Source organism: Eucyclogobius newberryi, unplaced genomic scaffold (genome assembly GCF_026437365.1).
Source record: "Eucyclogobius newberryi isolate DKJ021-1_F unplaced genomic scaffold, fEucNew1.0.hap1 SCAF_20, whole genome shotgun sequence".
NCBI lineage: Eukaryota > Metazoa > Chordata > Actinopteri > Gobiiformes > Gobiidae > Eucyclogobius > Eucyclogobius newberryi.
In genome coordinates this window covers 14,830,981-14,851,191 of record NW_027315835.1, presented here as the reverse complement: position 1 = coordinate 14,851,191, position 20,211 = coordinate 14,830,981, and the positions used below count along the sequence as shown (strand labels likewise).

Sequence of the window (20,211 nt, the reverse complement as noted above, 5' to 3'; positions counted from 1 at the left end):
CTCAAAACTTCTTAGTGGACCATTGTGGTTGTTGAGATATTAAATTAATAAACTAAGCTACTAAATAGATCACATTGCAACTGCCACTGACTAACAACTCTAGTAATTGAATAAATGAAAGATAGATACATTAAATACTAATCACATTTCCAGGCAAAGCAATAGCACCACCATGGAGATGTGGCAGACCCTTCCTCAGAAAAGTTACATAATGCACCTTTAAGACTGTTACGGGTCTGATCTATTTTATTTTATTACAAAATGTTTTTTGAGACTTTTTCTGCACATTTGTTCAAGCTGAACACTTCTGCTAAACATGTACTTTCATTTAAAAAAATACAAGAAAGTGTATGTGAAAGCTGCAATAGAAAGTACAATTATTTCTAAAACGCTGGATTGTGAAAAGCACAATTAGAATACTGCTGCTTCTTGTAAAACTATTATTTCTAAAACCACTTCTGTACTTAATACAAAATGTTTCACTTGAATAAATAAAATATAGTGCTAAAAGCTAACAGTTTTTGTATTGAAGGGAGATTTAAAGTAGAGTAAAACACAAACAAAATACTGCATTCTGTTTTATTCAGTCATCCAAGCAGAAAAATTTCAAAAATAACATTTGAATACTTTTAGTATTTTATCAATATCATTAAATGTTACCAGAAGACCAAAAATGTACATTATAAACGGCAAATGCTGAGACATTTATGTGGTGCTTGAATAACTCATTCAGCCACTGCATTTTGAGTTTGATTGAGAGTGAAGTCAAATACTGCAGTGGTGTGAGGACAGAACATTATGTATAATCCCCTGAAAAGTACAGTATTAACAAAATACAGTACATCTTTAATGGCCTTCTGCAGTTTAAAATCATCCTGGATATTTTGTCTGTTATTTAAAGATTTAGGCTGTTAATTTTCAACATGGTGCTCCTACAGACACATTCAAACTGTCTATGCAGTGTGTGACTTCCTGTTCTTGATCCAGAGACTGAAATCATGCCATCAATGTAACCTAAGACCAAGTCAAGTAAAATGCTTCCACACTGATTATAAAAGCTGTCCTTAGTAAAAATATCAAACGACTTTAACATGCAAGGAGGTAACAGGTGTAACCATCTGTAGTTAAAGAGATTAATAGAAGATACTGAAACCCAAAGCTGACACACTTCTGTAAAGCCATGACATGCTTTTGCATAGAAATGGATGAGGTTGCGCGAAAATGGACAAGGATATAGCCCTGGTCTTAAAAGAGGGAATATAGAGCATACATGATCAGATTTAACATTATTTTTATACTGACACTCTAAATGCAACAAACTACCTTCTTCAGTAATTTGAGCAGCTGTAGTTTGTCTGTTTGACCACACGAGAGCACCCATTTCACAAGTGTCTCATTACACATTTCACCTGTCTGTGATCACAATATCATACCTGATCAGTGTATATTTAATATAGTCTCTCAACATTACAGTTTACAGTCCCATTGTGAAAGTCTTGTGCTTTACTCTGTGAGGTCCAGACACCAGGACTGCTCTGTGCTTTGTGTTTGGACTCTGCTGGAATGAAATGATGACGCACTGCCGCTGTCACGCCTCTCCTTTGACCCTCCATCACCCAAAAGAGACTCTAAGCTCTCATGTTCACCGAGAGGATGCTCCTGAGGATTAACCCCTAGCGTTCCTAAATCCAAAGAGGAGCGCGGAGCATTCCTGAGGTACGCTGGAGGAGATGCCGCCACAGAGAAGATGGTTATATCTGGAGTCATATTATGGAAAGGAGGGTCTGGTTTTGAAGCTTGTAGTAAAGGTTTAGTTTCAGGCGGCGGACAGAGAAGAGGGAATGAACTTTGTGACTGCACTTGAAGGCTCTGAGTAGATTCCCCTGTAGACAGAAGGCAAGCGTCCGTACTTGGAGGTCGGAGGCACAAAGTGGGCTGGGATTGGCTGATCGAACTACTGTGGGGTCTACAGTCCACGCTCGTGCTCTGAGCGCAGAGCAGAGACGACCTGGTCCAGGAGTGAGTTGTGACCACGCTGCTCGCACTTTCAAAAGTTTGTCTGGCAGCAGGCGGACTGGAGGAGTGGGGACCGTGCACTGCGTGGCCCCACAGTCCTGAAGGGGGGGCGGGCGGGGCACTCTGGCCTTCCCCTGTGTCTGTGTTTGAAGCTGCACCGTGAGGAGGAGGGTTGGGAAGGGTGGGGACGCTGTAGTGGTGCACGCCGTGGGTGGGTTGGAAGTGATGAGACGAAACGTGAGCCTCCAGGAGATGCATCATGCGGTGAAGGTTCTTGGTGAGATCCGACACTTCGTGGTTTAATGTTTCCATCTGGACAGAGCAGAGCAGACAGTTAAAAGCAAGTTGATGACATTTAGTCAAAGTAGCATAGTAAGATTATAGGAGATGTACTCATTTAGGTTGGCAAAGTGGGAAAGTTGTAATGTACATTTGCTGGTGTATGCTCCAACGCCTGCTTGTCTCGTAAGGCTATCAGCTTTTAGTTCTTTACTCGATTAGTTGGTTGATGGTGTTTAAGTCACAAATATTGGTTATATTTAGTCGACTAATACGTTTATTGAGAACAGAAAGGATATTGCATGGAGTGAGTCATAGCTGAAGAGAATGAATCTTTTAGAATTTGCCTTTTACAAACACCCTAGAACCTTTCAATATAATATTACAGTTGTAGTCCTGTGAGAGCTGTTTGGGTCAGATACATGGTCAGATCAGAGAGATACTGAACAACTTTAGAGCTTTTGACCGATTCATGCCACTGTCCCCATTGGTTGAATCAATCAAGAGGACATGTCTTTAGTCGACTAACAATTTGTTTAATCAACTAAAGCCCTACTTTCTCTCCATGTTTTTGCTTTGCCTGGAATGTTCCACAGTATGGCATTCCACTTGTCTCTGTCCATAGAGTCAAGCAGGTGATGACACCAGGCCAAGTTACAGGTCAGCTCTGTAAAGAAGTAACACTACTTGCATGTTTTTCAAGGTATTTCTGTAATAACTTTAAAATAACTGTAATTAAATACATGTAAGATGGATACGTTTAATGCTATACTGTGGAATATTCCAAGCAAGCCACAAATATATCCGGCTGCCAAGACTTTTGCAAAATGAGCTGCTGAATGTGTCAAAATGATGTGAAGACTACGTATACTGTACCAACTGTATCAACTGTGAAATGACTAGGTTCGTACGTAGGCAAAACTCCACAAAGGCACAGCTGCATGACGTACAATGAGAAGAGTGAAGGGCAGAAAATTTAGAACGAGACCAAAATAAAAGCTAAAGGGGCTACAGAATGGCCATGGGTACAGAACTGGTGCGTGGCTGTCATATTTTCTGTGTAAGTTGTACAGTCAGCAGAACAGTTCCCCCCAGGAGAGCCAGGCCTGATGAATTAAACCTGGTTCCACACAGCGCGCTCCTGCACCTGCCACAGTTTACATTCGGATAAACACACAGCACAAACGCAAGATGCTACAGGCAAATAATATGGTGAAAGATAAGATGGGATTACTGTATACACTACGAGAGCGTTCAAACTTGCTCATTCACCACGACAGAACTGGGACTAAACTCGGGACTGAATGTGGACTTGACAGGACTAAACCACGACTAGAACGGGACCCATCCAAAGCTACATTCGGACTCAAACTGGTCCCAAACCAGGACCAAACCAAGTGGGAGCGCACCCTATGTAACTGGTCTTGTTGAGGTCTCCATATGTAATTTGTCGCTGTTTAAATTGACAGCAAATGTGCTCTTTTCCAGGTTATAAATGTTCATTGTAACTTGGGCCCAGTCCTTGATAGTTGGCTCGTAAGGTGTCAAAAATGCATGTTTTTCAGGATTTTCTTATAGCAATAAAAACACCTGTGATTTTATACATGCAAACTATATATGTTTAATGTCATATGATGGAGCATTCTAGGCAATAACATATCTTTGGAGACAAGCAGGTGGTGGACCCCTTCATCATAGAGGTTATATAGTTCACCCTTAAGCGCTACGTGTTTTACCTTCTGATTTAATGCACCAATGGTCTGCCGCACCTCCTCGGTTTCCAAGAGTAAAGTGGCATTGGCCTTTTTTGTATCTATGAAATGAGCACATTAGAAACAATTGAGTAACTTTTTACATTACACAGGTCCTTTATATGTGATGTGAGACTATGGTAAGATCCGCTGTGAAAAACAAATTCTTGACATGATTATCTTGGTACTTACTGGACACAAAAATCACAAAGCTAAATGTTTGTTTTGTTTGCATGGTCTTGTATTGTTTAAGGTACTTTATTTTTTAATTATTTATTCACACAGTTCAAAACAGAGAAAGCCATTAGCCTTAGAAATAAAATTGAATTGCACCAGAGCTTTTTGATAGCTTTGAAATAACATTAAGCTAAGATGCCATACAAAAGCCAGATAATAATAAACACCAACTTTCTTTAAAAAGGACAGTTCAATGACAGTTTTATGTGATAATTGATTAAAATGCGAACCATATTTTCTTGCAGTAACCATATACAGTGGCTCAATTGGCCCATTTATTTAATTGGCTAGACACAAGTTGATCATGTCCCAGGAAGCCCGCCATCATTGGAAACAGCTCGGGTTAGATGATTTGCTTTGTCTGTGACTTTGTTGACAACCGAAGGACATATCATTTAATTTATGCTCTCATATTTCCTGATAGCTGCTTTATAATGACCATAGTTTGAACTTTAAGACACTCAGGGGACCTCACCTGTGGCATTACCTTGGGTGCTGCTGCCTCCTGGGTGCACTTTGGGCTCACTGTGCTCCACGTTGAAATGAAAAGTGTGGCCGTTGTCCTCAATGCCATCTACGACTCTGAAAGATTGACGTAGAAAATTGACACTTGGTGAAATAGTATATATGTTTTTGGTATCATTATCTGAAACTGTGCCTTGATAGCTATGGCCGACATGTGCCGTCTACACTCACGCTGAGGACGGGACACTTGAGCTCTATGGCCAAAGTCTAGCTATTTCTGTGGGATGACTTACACACGTGCATTATGAATACAGCAGGTGGATAACGCGCAATGTTATAATTTATTTACGTCATACTCTCAGCGGTGCAGTTTCCAGTAGCATGAAATTAGAGCTATCTTGTACAGTGCATTAAGCTGATCACCCAAAGAGCGAATGACTTTTGAACACTGCCCCTAACAAGGAATATGTTTCATTTCTTATTATGTTCTTTCTATTAGTTAGAGTGAAATTGTGTGGCTCTATAATTCAAATATATTTTCCAATACAACATAAACAAATGCGCAACATTCTGAGTGGTAACATTTTGGGCAGCACGGCTGATAAAGTGTGTTTCTTCACTTGGTTTGTCTAATTTTTCTCAAGGAGCTTTTGTTTTGCTCGAATTAACTTTTTACGACAAAATGAGTAGAAAGTAATTTTTTTGTTATGGCTCCGACTGTGGAGATCTTAGCTAGTTTGTTTGCGATTGGTAGAAGGAGATAAAGGACACTTTAGCTCGCCCCGCAACAAACATTCCCTCAACACACAGACTCAGAAACATGTTATTTATGTCAAGAAAGTAATGAGTCCATCTGTGTGTGATCTCAAAGTCTTCATCAGTGATTCATTCTTTTTAGGTGAGGTACAAACCTAATATTTAGAATTTTAGAAAATATAGAAAATTTGAAATTATATCTGTACATTAAACTGTTGCAGCTCGTTCACATTTTGGTTGTCTTTTGAACTCTTACAGGAGAAAATATAATTTGTCACCATTGGAAATCCTGCCACTCACTGCTAAAATTCAAAATGTTGCACAACCTCTATTTGAGTAACAGTGACACCTGGAATGCAATATTTGTTTGTAAATGTTTTGTGTCGAGATGTATGTATTGTTTGTTGGAATATTGATTGATGGAATAAAACTTCCAAACATCAAAGGAAGGTATAAGCTAACTCTTCATTTCCTTTAGATAAAATGAGATAAAAATGTAGAAAATACTCATGATAGGCGATGATTGATATTCTGCCCATTATAGTAAAGTCATTTTATACATTGCATTAACAGGTTCTTATTTTGCATACTGTTTATATCTGGCTAGTACCTGGGGCTGAGGTCCGGTGGGCCAAAGCAAGTGACAGTTGGGATGAGCAGCTTTGATGGCTTCAGCTCTGCCTCTGACTTGGCGCGGGTGGAGATACTTGGCGATGTGGCCGCTCTGTGCTCCCTTCTGGAGTGTGGCTGGGGGGAGAGGGAGGGCATGGGGATACTGCGGCTGAGGTTGGGCGAGCGACAGTGTCTCAGGGCATTGAACTGGCGGAGCTCATCCCCCAGGAGGTTGCCCAGGGAGGTACGTCGGACCGGGCCGCTGAAATTGGGCAGCAGGAGGTTGCGGCGCGAACGAGTGGTTGGTGACTGGTGATCAGAGTCGTCACTCTGGGTCTCGACGATAGAGGGCAGTCTGGATTCCTTCAAGTTGAAAATACATTTGTTAGAAAACAATTTGATTTTGTTTAAATTCTGCTACTGTTTTACTTTTCTGTTCTCTGTATATTCTCATTTAACTTTATGCCCCTACTAACATAACCCTGTCTGTTCCATTACAATTCATAAAACAGCGTAATCAAATATATATATAAATAAAACACTTTTACATCTTACTTATTATTTTGTACTTATTATTATTTTTCTAATGAAGGTTTGATTGTCCTAAATAAGAGCAGCATTTTACAAGTTTTGTGAACAGTATCTCATCAAATCAGAGAAGTACACAATAAAAAATACACAATGGAAAAATCAAATGAAAGCTATTGGCCCAGTTGCTACGTGGCCCACTCCTGGGACTGGACTGTGCAAGCTGCTCCAATTGAGTTTCCACCTGAAGGGGAAGTCCTTGTTCAGACCCCCCACAACTCTCAGCGGTGATGAAGTATGTCCCAGAAAAGCAGAGGGGGGTTACCTTGAACAGCCTGAGCATACTGCTGCAAAGAGGGACATGGGTCACCTCTAAACAGTCATACGCCTTCAAATAGTTTCTATAATTGTTCTGGAATAAGCTGTGTTTGATAAAGAAAAGGTTTTTCTAACTCACGTGCGGTCGAGGTGATCTTGGGCACCTGGCAATACTCTGCAAAAAGAAAACAAATTCAAATCAAAACAATATTTCATTATGCTTCAATCGTAAATCATTCATTCAAATTGGATTAGGATTCAAAACGTGAATAATACAATAGTGCATTTGATGTCCTTATGTTTTATTCAGCAGAAGTGTCCTTCCATTTGTTGTTTTTGATGATGACCTTGGCCAATGACGCAGCTCTTCAAGTTTCAAAAATAAAATGAAATCACTGATGTCTTTTCAAACTTAAAAGCAAATAGTCCCAAAATGTTTGCCAACTGTGTGCAAACAAAACTATGCCTCTGTGAAGCCTCCTCCTGTGTGTTGTTTATCTGGCATCATGGCATAAACTGGGAAAAGCTAATTTGTTGTTTTAGTGCTACAACACTTTGGAAATCAGGATTCAGAATTACGGTATTAAAAATAAATCTTCTTTAACCCTAATTTTCTTAAGGTTTATAATAGTCAATTTGACAAAAGTAGTGTCTACGTGTGACAATGACATGTTCTCTTTATTAGAACTCAAGCCCTGAAGCAAAATGCAGTGAGTAATAAGAGGACTAGTTTCCAAAGACTTTAATTGGGCATCAATATCAATTATAGACACAGTAGTGTCCTACATAGTGAAATTGGTTTGTTAGAAATTAATTGGGTAAGACAAAAAAATTTGAAAGCTGCTCCCTTCAGTGGTCTGAAACTTATTGAAAACATTTTCATTGCACGCTATGGATGGAAATACATTTGAATTCTTTGGCACATTTCCCTGTGCCAAACACCATTAGATTTCTCCAAATTTTTACTCAGCGGAGCTTCCCCACAGTACAGCAACGACCTTTACACTACAACCAAGGACAAAAACAGTCAAGCTGAATCCTGGAACAATCACCTCTAACAAAAAGTACCTTGAGAATGTTACAAGGTCATTGCTTTTAAACTAAACAAACACAGTATTGCGATTCATTGTATCGCCACTATTTAAAGAAACAATTTGATATTTTTGTTCAACTATGTATTCTGACTCTGGGAGGTAGACAAGAGTTTCAGGAGCCAACAGCTTGGCCAAGGTGCTGAGGATTTCATCATCCTGTCACAATGCAGTGGTGCCCATGCTTTGGCCTTGTGCATGAACTGAACAGATGGTATGGGAGAAGTACATTGTGCAATGAAATCTCTGCAGGTTTATGCTCAACAAATGGATAAACAATTCAATACTGTACACAAAAGTAATTTGAGAGTGTAGCAGACCTTCTCAAAGGGACATCTTCTGTTTTCAAAGGCTAAATATACAGGTGCTTTACTTGCTTGAGCTGTAAACATTGTAGTTGTGTCTGTGTTATTCTGTTGACAGAACCAAATAACTTAACTATTGATCTGTCTCCATTTGCTTCACCATAAATAAATGTGGACAATAGGCATGTCAAGATTATCCAGTTAATAAAAAAAATGATTTACAGGTCAAAGTGTAATTGTAAAAAACAAAAAATAACAATAATCCTGAGAATTTTAGAAAAAAAAAAGTGAATCAGTCAATACGCCAAAAACTTTATCGAGTACCATTGAGCAAAGTAAACCATAGTAATTCTAATTCATAAAGTTGGTCACGTACTAGAGCAATGGTGATCTATTAGACTGTGAATGAGAGGATTTCACTTTTTTGGCCAACAATTGTGGATAATTGTAAGATAAATGTATTTTCTAACACTAATTGTAACACTAAAATATGATATTGATACATCCTTTGTGCTGAAGCTATTTTATCTCTGGCTAGCCCTCACTCATGATGAATACAGTAAGCACAGATGTCCCAACAGCGTGGGATTAAACAAACCAATTGAAAAGCTAATGAGGAAGAAAACCATGGAAATCAACAAGAGGAGTTACTCAGCCATTCAAGAGAGCTATTCTGCTAAATGTATTCAGTCATTCATTTGCAACCGGTGTGTTTTCTGCACAGTTTAAAGGTTATTGGCAGCAGCTTAAATAACCGTCCGTAGTGGGAGGCAGCCCTAAGAGGGGTCAGTGGCTGTAGTTATAATGTCATCGAGTTGTACTTCGGGGAGATGTCCGACAGGTGATACGGCCATCTGACAGGGGCTCTTATACAAAGTAATTGGTGTGACAATCAAGCTATCAGCAGCCCCTTTGGTGTCATGGAAAGTGGGAAAGGTAACTCAGAAGGCACAGAATTACACCTGCTACATGAATGTGAATGAAGAAAGTAGCTTGAATGAGGAGTGTTTATACTGGGTAAGAAATGAAGGGTACTCTCTTTTTATGGGTTTTGAAATACATCTAATCACAGTTGCAATAGTCGAGGGGTAAAACCAGTGTCCAGACTACACATTTGCAGTGAAGTATTGGAGAAGTGTTGGTTGCAGAGGGACAAATATTACACAGTGGGAAAGATAACATACTCTACAAACTGAACATTATTCAACACTTTTGTTTTGTGCAAATGGCTTCACAAACCCATTTAATTAATCTTGTGGTTTGTTGCTCGGTCGACCGTCCACATTTAAATACATAAACATGCAGTGGTTTGTACCTCCTCTTGGCTGCCCTCGCGCAGGTTGTAGGTGAGGTTGTTTTGGATCTCGGAGTTGAAGATGTTGGCATACTCGGGGTACAGCTCAAGCACCTCCCTCAGCCCCTTCACACTGATGTACTGCAGGTCACTGTAGGTCAAAGCCTTCACGTCTGCGTTGGTTTTGATCACCTGGTCCGTCGTGGGCAGGTCGCATCCAATCAGGTTTCCTTTTTCTAAAATTTGAACATAACATAACATAACTTCTCCCTTTATGTAGACATTTGTCAAAGAATCATAAACCTACTCAATTTATGAATGTAAATGTAATTGTTGATATTGCTATTTGTTAACTTATTCTGGAATACCATAAGCTTCCATATATTGAGGACATAAAAACAAGCTGGTTTATATCTTTACTTCATAGTTATGGACAAAGATGTTAACTTTACAGAATATTTCATAAAGTTGCAACATACACTACATTTAAAGTTCTGGAGTTTCCAAAAACCTTTCTGAAGTGAAAGTCAGGTAAGAAACTCAAGAGTATAAATATGTATAAATGAGAAGTGTTTGATCAGCAGACAAACCTAATATGGCCAGCACCGTGTTGCTTTTGGACACCTCCAGCGACCCCGAGCAGACAAAATAGTTTGCATGGAGCGCATCCCCCTGTCGGATTAGATACTCCCCCGGGACGCAGAAGGAGGTTTTTATGTGCAGTGAGAGGGAGCGCAGGCAGCCGCGACTGGCCCCTTTAAAGACAGGCTGCTGAAGAATGTCCTTATTCAAATGCATGGTGATGTCGGCCCGTAGCTCGTCAGGGAAGTCATGGAGGAGCTGAGGAGAACAGGCAGACGCAATGAACTGTGGCACTGATTGGTGATTTGCAAATTGATTCAGTTACACTGTTGAATTTTAATATGGGTGCATTTAATTATTTGTGAGCGCTTATTTATTCTGTTTTTTGAGGACTGAGAGCTGATTCAAGCACTTGATCAAAGGAGGAGTACAACCTCTTTAGATACTCCAACTTGACAATGGTTTTGAGTATAAAGGTAACATAAGGAGGACATGCAAAATCTACACAGAGCGATCATGTGACACAGGCTCAAGGATTAAAGCCACAGCCCTGGTCTGCCCCCTCTTTCTAAGCTGGAAAGTTTTGTAAGCAAAGTCTTCCTGATGAGAGGCCTACACTGGGGTCAAGTGGTTGAACAAACCCATGTACACGGTGTCATATTGCAGTGAAAGGGACTCCTACCTCATTGGCATCTATGCCATTGTTGACGGACCACGTGGTCTGGAAATACTCCAGCATGCGCTGTTTGAGCTGCTGGGGCAGGTGATGCACGCGGATGAAGTCTTTCAGGTCTTTCATGCGCGTGTGGTACAGCGAGCGGCGTGAGTACATTCGCTGGATGATGGCGGTCACATTACCAAAGACCAGAGCGTGCATGAGTGCTGCATGGGAAAGAGAAGTGACTTTGTGAAATAAAACTTATGGTGGTCTTTATTATACATAACTGTGTGGTTACAATATCCTTTGGAAAAGAACATAGTGTATAGTTTGTTATTCTTTGGCCATTGGCTATTATCAGTGAGATTTTATTATGTGCATAGTTACCGTTTACCAAAATGTGCAGCAAGAGCTTGATTTACCGGACACAATATTTTAACATAGACTGTATAAAAAAACAGAAAAAAATAAATAGCTAAAGCCATAATAAAATCTGCCACCACAGCCAAAATAATGAGCTTATTCATATGTTTGTAAGGCACCACGCCGTCTCTCAAAGGCCAGCCAAAACACTTGATGCTTCACTTTCTCTGGAGCTTGCCAACAGCGCTCTGTGTTTCACTTCACAGTTTATGCATCACCTCAAGTGTCAGACATACCGCCGATGAGCATGATGCAGATGGAGAAGATTTTCTCGGCATCAGTGTTGGCGCAGACGTTGCCGAAGCCCACGCTGGTCAGGCTGCTGAGGGTGAAGTAGAGGGCAGCGATGTAGGAGCTGCGCACTGTGGGGCCACCCACAGTGCCATTGAGGTACGGAGTCTCTTGCCGTTTGCCCAACTCGTGCAGCCATCCTTCAATGAGGCAGGGCAACAATGGTCAAAGATCATGTTTCACATCTCTTTTTAACGTCTATTGATACAAGGTCTTACATAACCTCAACTAAATCTGTCTAAAAGTAGTTATAAAAAGATCAATATTGTTACATAGTGGTATACAGGGTACATAAACCCAACAGTTAATAAGCTGGTATATCCCGGCTTCCCTATAGACTTTACACATGCATACAGTACATGAACAGAAACAGAAACTGCGTGCTACATAACGAGCAGTGTCTCATGTTAAAGTTACTCAGCACAAGAAATACATTTCTGCAGACTTTTATGTTGAACCTGCCTTGAGTTTTGATTTGGACACAGTCCTCATTAGAGCTCAGGTGTGCGATGTTTGCTACCGTCTCACTGCTGAACAATGCAAGTGTTTCTGGTCGGGAAACATGTGGATATATAACACAAGCCAGCAAGTCCAAACACCTAATTGAACATTAAGAAAATGTTGGGCCATTTCTCTATTATCATTACTGTGTTTGACGTCATAAGGCGCTGGTACAGCTGGCAGCCCGGTGTAAACGCTCTCTCTTCTTTCTCACACTTATTGTGCTTTATCTCCTATATTTTGTAAATATAGTTAGTATATTTTTTATATTTTACTGTACGATAGGGACACGCGCTGGAATAGTTTTTTAATTCAACTGTTTTTGACTTTTTTCGGCTGGATTTGAGCGTTTTTCGTTGCATTCGTTGTGTTGTTGTGACGTGAGCTAGCTCCGAGCGAGCCCACCAGCCCCCCCCCGCGCCCTCCGGCCGCCGCTAAAGTACGGCGTGTCGTCGGTACACGTTTATATACACGTTTATATACACGTTTATATGAAAGAGGAACTTCACGAACGATCGGGACACGCACTGGAATCGCTTTAAATTAACTTGTTTTGACTTTATTCGGCTGGATTGAGTGTTTTCGTCGTGTCGTTGCGATGTGTCTTGGCTCTGAGTCCCCCGGCCCCGCCCCCCGGCTCCGGCCCCGCCCCCCGGCTCCGGCCCCGCCCCCCGGCCGGCGCCGTACTGCGTTTCCACAAAGGAGGAACTCATGAAACTGCGGAGAACAGTCGTCTTACCCGGAGATCGTCACGTTATCCCGTCGCAATACTGACCTAACCTAATACTGATGTGCAATTCTGTCATATGTGCAATTGCTGTTGGAATTCATGTGCAATTCATGTGCAATTACTGTGAAATTCATGTGCAATCTATGTGCTGTCGTGACACATATTCATGTGCAATTACTGTCGTGATCACATGCAATGGTATTTATGTATTTATTTATTTGTCTATGGGAGTTTATTTATAGGAGATCTTCTACTGAAAGTGTTTTTCAGACTTCCTATATGTGATCTGTTCTTCTGGATCTACCCTTTATCTACCTGCGTTGCACCAATGAAATTTCCCCATGTGGGACAATAAAGGAATATCTTATCTTATCTTATGTCTAAGTCTAGTTTTCCCAATGTAACTAAATAGACAGATTCTTTTGACAAATGCATACGAATGTTTTTGCAAAAAATAGGATAGAAATATTCTAACTTATGTTGTAGAGTATGGTATGCCAATACATTTATATCACGATAATTACACTGGATTGTAATCTAAATTTGATCACAATACATGTACAAATTGTTATGTTTCATTTTCTGTAAAAGGTAACTAAAGCCATCTGCTACTTCTATGTACTTGTAGTATCTTTCTATTTTTTTTTTTTTTAAGAGCTTCCCGTAGGCATTATTGACAGGAAAAAAGTGTGAAATGGGGGACGAGAGGGAAGGGAGGATGTGTAGTAAATAGTCAAAGTCAGGAATCAAACTCACAACACGTGTGCTGTGCCTTAACCACTCGACCACTGGGGAGCACAGTATATTTCTATTTCTAAAAGTTAACTGAAGTCCTATTCAGCGTCTGAAAGTTTCTCATTGGATAATTCCTTTGTGACTGAGAGGATGATGGGGGAGAAAAGTGCTTGTGCATCAATAAACAAGTAAAATTGTAATGGAAAGTTGTGAGGATTGTTGTCTCAATAAAATGTGACTTATTTTATTCACTGGCGCAGAAGATTTACCAGATGTGACCTTAAATCGACTCGGACTCACCTATGTCCCAGTTGTCAGTTTCAATCTCTTTGCGTCCAATGAGATACCAGATGCAGGCCATCCAGTGTGCGAGGAGGGCAAACACGGACATGAGGAGAGTCAACACCATGGCGCTGTACTGAGAATAGCGATCCAGCCTTTGGAGCAGACGAAGCAGCCGCAACAAGCGCACAGTCTTCAGCAAGTGAACCAGAGAGGTCTAGAAACAAATATTATTATCATTACTATTATTATGCCTGGGTACATGCCAATATATTTTAGATACAGAACAAAAAAGTTTTTTTTTTAAGAATGGACATGCAAAAAATAAATAAAATTGATAATACAAATACCCCGCGACCCGGCCCCGGATAAAGCGGCAGAAAATGGATGGATGGATGATAATACAAAATTAAATGATTGGGTATCAATGCATAACAACAGCCAAAAAGTTAAAGCACTAAAATGGATTAGATCTATTTCAAGCTATTTGCTTATTTCTTGTAATGTTGGATTTAGGAACTATAGTTTAGAACTCTTACTTTGTCATATTACCATTGTTTTTAGATTGTTTTTCATAGTTCAAAAGTAATTGCTCTTTTTTGAGCCACACATATACACATATACAAATTTAAAATATTGTTGGTTATCCCTCTAGTCTAGGTTGTATTTTGTTTCCCTACAATGCTTCTAAATAAACATGAAATAACAGGAGGTCATTCATTGATAAGACACATTTCTCACGCCTCGCTCAAACATTACTGTATTCTCTGTACACAGCTCAACTATATTCTTGAGTACCGGTAAGTATGACTTGTTAAAAAAATAAAAATAGTCTACGTCTATTCATTATCTCGCAGAGCTCCACCCGTCACAATGTGCCCGATAAATCTGGCACATTTTCATGTTTTCTGTGGTCACCATCTGTTTGCCGGTCATGTCTCCAAACCCAGATGGCAGCAGATGCCAAGCATGTGTAATTGTCTCGATGTACTCACCACTGTGATGTTGAAGACGTACAGCAGGTCAACGGGCAGCGCAGCCACCAGGTCAACGAAGAACCAGGTGGTGACATAGTGGATGCAAATAGAGCGTGCGTCGTACACCACCTGCCCCGATTTGCTCACATAGGTGGTTCGGAAGTTTAGGATGATGTCTGAAAAACAAAGTAAAACACTGTTGGCCTCTTTAAACATCATTGTTGAAAGTTTTTTTTTACAGTACTAAGCAAAAATGTAAGGGATGTGTGATTTTTTCCTATTTGTGGTATATACAAAGGACATTTCCCCAAAAGACTATTCAATTTAGATTCAGTAACATTGACATGGAATACCATAAATTTCCCCATGTGGGACAATAAAGGAATATCTTATCTTATCTTATCTTAAATATTATTCAATGGAAGGGGATTTACACATTTCCTAAAATAGTTATTATTTTTGCTCATGATGCGTTATACTTTTGCCATTTTGCAAAATGTGCTATAAAGAGCCAATAGGTTACTTATGTGTGGATAGTAACACGTTTAAGTTTCTATTCAAGCTGTGCGCAAAATATTTTTTAACAATTAATATTCAATAGCTTCTCTGTGCCAAACTTACAAGCTTAGCCATTTGAGATCCCGCCAAAATAAAGCTCATTCTCTCTCACACAAGACAAGACTTTATCCTTTGAGTAAATTTCACTTTGGATTTGTTACAATATTCACTGTGCATGGAGACAGTTTAAAATATTTCAGTTTAAAAAGAATCTTGATAAAAAAGAATTGCCAGACATGCGTAAACTGACAAATTGGACCAATAGTAACAGTCTAGTTCCATCCATCCATCAATCTTCTTCCGCTTATTCGGAAGAAGAACTCCTCCGGGGGGATCCCGAGGCGTTTCCAAGCCAGCCAAGAGACATAGTCCCTCCAGCGTGTCCTGGGTCTTCCACAGGGCCTCTTACCGGTGGGACATGCCTGAAACACCTCCAGGCGCCCAGGAGGGATCCGGAACATATGCCCGAGCCACCTCAGCTGGCTCCGCTCGACGTGGAGGAGCAGCGGCTCTACTCCGAGCTCTTCCCGTGTCCTCACCTTATCTCTAAGGGAGCGCCCAGCCACCCGGCGGAGGAAACTCATTTAGACCACTTGTATCTGCGATCTTGTCCTTTCGGTCATTACCCAAATCTTATGACCATAGGTGAGGGTAGGAACGCAGTCTGACCGGTAAATCGAGAGCTTTGTCTTTCGACTCAACTCCTTCACCACAACAGTCCGATGCAGCTGCTGCACCGATCCGCCTGTCATCAGTGGAGGAGTTCAAGTGTCAGTCTAGTTGTATGACCAAAAACAGCAAGTTTCAGGTGGCACCAACAAGCAACGTTCCTCATAAAAAAAGAGCCTCCAGCTGAATTTTCATTATAATGGTGATTTGTATCGTAGTGTAGGTGAGTGCGAAGACTGAAGAAAAGTCTTACCAATAATGAATAGCATTTCCACGGCGATGTCAGTCCCCATGGTGGAGCGTTCAGAGACAGCGTACGGGGTGAAGCTGACGTTGTACGGGACACTGATGGCCACATAAAAGGTGGCTATGAGGATGAGCCAGTCCCAAAGCGCCTTCACCAGACTGTAATGGAGTAGGATGAAGTGAGATTTCTGCACTGCGGCGACCTTGTACTCTGGCACTGATGGTTTATCACCCACATTCTGTTGGAACAAAGATGGAAAGAGTTAAAAATGTATAAGAACAGATACTTTTTTGTTTGTTTAATTCAATTCAATTTATTTTTATATCGCACAAAATCACAACAGTGCGGGCGACAGGGCGACAGTGAAAAACTGATTAAACAATGTCCTTGGGGACGAGTGACAACATTCCAGAGTCCCCTGTCCTTAGACCTCCTTCTCGGCCAGAAAAAACTACAAAAAAACTAGTTTTTAGGCTGAAGGCTGTAAATATCCGTATAAAGGTAGATTTAAAAAAAATAAATGCATAAATAAATGGATCAATCAGAATAACACTTAATAGTTTTATTTCTTCAGCCTACTGAAAGAGGTCTCAATCTATGTGAAACAAGTTCAAACAATCCTGTTTTCCAGCCAGTAGGAAATTGCAAGTAGCCCTAATAAAAAACATTAAAAAACCATAGAACCTAACATCAGTATTTACCAGAAAACAGTGCAAACTTTGCATGTAATAGTTAGATAGAAGAATTTTGGCCATCTGGTACAACAATATCCCATTGTAATAATTATTCTTGAAAACTAACCTATATATTCATTTGGGTTTTTAGTGCCAAACTCCAATCACCGAAGCTATTACTGTTGATGTGTTACGACTCCATTTGGCTCATAATGAGTCGGCAGCTCTCCATAATAGGGTCATGCTCTTGGCACATGATAGCCTTAACCATATTTTGGAGACAGGAGGGGAAGCTATTATTTTTTGACAGTGGCAAGAGCAAAGCAGAAAGTTGAGATAGATGAGCGGTGAACCATCCAAGACAAATGTGACACTTCACACAGAGATGAACCGGCGCCAAGCTGCTGCAAATGATGCCGAACAATGAAAAATCCTTGTTGCAAAAGCGATCAGGCCAAACTGTTAAATTAAAATGGACCCAAAAAACTTACACGACCTTACACAAGGACACAACAGGGTTCAGTGAATGGAAATGAATCCTTTGTTAGGTTTTAATTACGTCTATGAAGGTAGTGGATGGGTAATTCCTTGCTGGTCAGGGGCCAACAATATTACAGCTCTTAACAGTCTTTCATAATGAAACTTAGGCCTGTAGATAATTGTGCCATAGAATATGATCATACAGGTTCAACAATTAAAATCATATTGAACTAAATGTAGAAGTGAATGTAGAGTTAGTGTTTCTGCAACTACTGGCTCATAGTGACATTTTATCCTTTTCTAATTCCTTCAATCAAAATTGTATTGTTCTTGGTAAAATCGATGATAACAGAATACTTCAGGGTGGAATGGGAAATGGCTTGTTGTGCTTTTGAAGGCACAGTGTTCACACAATGATGGACAGCAAAGGCTTTGTTAGCAAAATAAAAATGCTGTTTCATTTGCCTCACGTGAACGAGGTCGCTCTAACCTTTGAACTTTTGTCCAAATGATTAGAGGAGCAAACCCGAGCGCTGAGTCGACATAGGAGAGCGCGTGGTGTCACAATGCTACATCTGCTCTGTGCACTTCATTGACTCTAGTGCACAGTGGACTACATCTCTCAGCGTGCTTAGGGGCAGTGTTGATGATGAAAGCCTGCCCTTGATGGGACAGACAAGGGGAGACCTTTGACCTCATGTACAGCAGAGAGTCAAAGGAGCCCACAATGGAGCTAATCACTGAGGATGGATGCAGACAAATGTGGCACTATTACTGACTGTGAAGAACAATAAGAGTCACTAGTGGTATTTTTTTAAAGAGGCCAAGGCCATATGTCAAAAGATCAAATCAAAAACGAGACTTGACATCCAGTTTGATCTTTGAACTACAGCCCATCTAAAATATTGCCATTGTTATGCACAATTCAAATCATTGGTTTTCAACCTTGAACCACACCATTTCCATGGGTTTTGGAGTGATTATGACACATTATGAGGCAATAGTGCTATAGCTTGGATTAAAAAAGGAAAACAAAATATTCAATCTTTTGACAGGAAGATGAAACTCATTAATAGATATTTAACACTGCACCTTAGATTGTGCGCAAAACAGGGCATCCTTCTGTAAAACAACTAATGGAAAAGAAGTATCTGCCGAAAAGTGAAGCAAAAAGATTGGCTTTGACAAAGTGAGACAGCTTTGCAAACTAATTAAAACAGACAAACACCAGTCTAACTGAGATACACAATCATTATAAGAACAAGAATGAGTCCAAACACAGCTCAATACTTTTTAAACTACATCAACATATTTCTCACATAAAGTGTAATAAGACATTAGAGGTTAAGAACAGAAGTGCTATTGTTTACTTAGGCAGAGTGTGACTCTAAGTTATTCAATTGTTACAACTAGGCTATTACTACAACCACATCGTCTGACTAATACTACTGATCACACCAGGCTACAACAGACATAATTGGCATGAGGAACAACAACTATCATACAGTCAATATCACTACTACTAATACTACTACAACAACAACAACCACAAATTCTCATTAGACTCGTTATTTTAGCCAAGTTAATTCCGCTTTTCTGAAGACAACAGTCTGTAAAGGTGCATTAAGTCACTTTTCTTGTGAGGGGCACTGCTCTGCTCCATGGAGATGTTATTGCTTTGCCTGAAATATTCCACAGTATGGTATATAATGTTATTTGTAGGGCTTTAAAATAAGGTTCCTTTGTAAACTATTTATAAAACATTAGCACTTGTTCTTTGTTTAAAAGCACTTATTAGGTGTTTTCTAACATTTATTAAGCATTTATTACACATTTATTAAACAAGCTGCTTATTACTGCTCTTACAACGACTTTATGTGGTTTATTAACACACACACGTTTTTATTAAAAGCCTAGTCAAATTTTTACCATAAAAGTTAAGTCTCATAAATAGTTTACAAAGGACCCCTATTAAGTGTTACCATGTTATTTGGTATTTATTACATTTCTGTTAAGTTTTTAGTGTATTTATTTCAAGTTTATAGTGCTTAAAATGCCTAGAAAACCGTGCATTTTATTGTGAGTGGGGGTCGACTCTCCGCTGAGCTGACCTGTAACTTGGCCTGGTCATCTGCTTATCTGCTTGGAGATTGATTGAGTATACAGCGGTATACAGCGGAACATTCTAGGCAAAGCAACATCACCAATGTAGACAAGCAGGTGACGTACTATTCACTAGAAAATGTACACCTTTGAATCCTTTTTTTTTGGAGACCTTTAAGGGTGAGGTAAGGTAAACAAAGCTTCTTGACATCTTGTATGCCGACTGTAGCTTGCTCGCTGTGTCCTAAAGTAGCAGCTCAAACTGTCAGCCCCTGAATGCATCATTGACTGCAACCAATCCAACGGCCCCCATGAACCGCAATCTCCCCCAACACTTCCAACAGGCATAAAACACAAATCAGTCACAGCTTATAGACAGGCCCAATTGTATTCAGTAAGAAAAATATTTACGGAAGATCATCAAACATTATATGCAGTCTCTACACGTCACAAAATACAATGAAGTCCCTTCTGTCGTTTTTGCAAAAAGTATCGCAATTGAAAGTCGGAGCTTGTCACTTCTGCTACTATTTCCAATTTTGTCTTTATGCCTGTGTGCCCATTAAAAAGTTTTATGTTCCCAAGCATAGGTACTGCATAACTCATTTCTTTTATTTCCCTGAATGACTGGATGGTGCATCTACAAATA

At 40.0% G+C, this 20,211-nt stretch overlaps 1 protein-coding gene across 1 annotated transcript in view; it reads right to left on the bottom strand.

Moving 5' to 3' along the window:
- Positions 1-571: 571 nt before the first annotated feature.
- kcnh4b (potassium voltage-gated channel, subfamily H (eag-related), member 4b) overlaps positions 572-20,211 on the bottom strand; it is a 43,431-nt gene continuing 23,791 nt past the window's right edge. Inside the window, exons 5-16 of the mRNA XM_072456438.1 lie at positions 16,312-16,543; positions 14,850-15,007; positions 13,873-14,071; positions 11,552-11,746; positions 10,917-11,116; positions 10,243-10,492; positions 9,674-9,888; positions 7,102-7,137; positions 6,115-6,479; positions 4,771-4,865; positions 4,032-4,108; positions 572-2,328 (exon numbers count right to left, since the gene is read on the bottom strand). Coding sequence (XP_072312539.1) covers positions 1,504-2,328; positions 4,032-4,108; positions 4,771-4,865; positions 6,115-6,479; positions 7,102-7,137; positions 9,674-9,888; positions 10,243-10,492; positions 10,917-11,116; positions 11,552-11,746; positions 13,873-14,071; positions 14,850-15,007; positions 16,312-16,543 — 2,847 coding nt within the window. The 3' untranslated portion in view covers positions 572-1,503. The remainder of the gene's footprint in view (positions 2,329-4,031; positions 4,109-4,770; positions 4,866-6,114; positions 6,480-7,101; positions 7,138-9,673; positions 9,889-10,242; positions 10,493-10,916; positions 11,117-11,551; positions 11,747-13,872; positions 14,072-14,849; positions 15,008-16,311; positions 16,544-20,211) is intronic.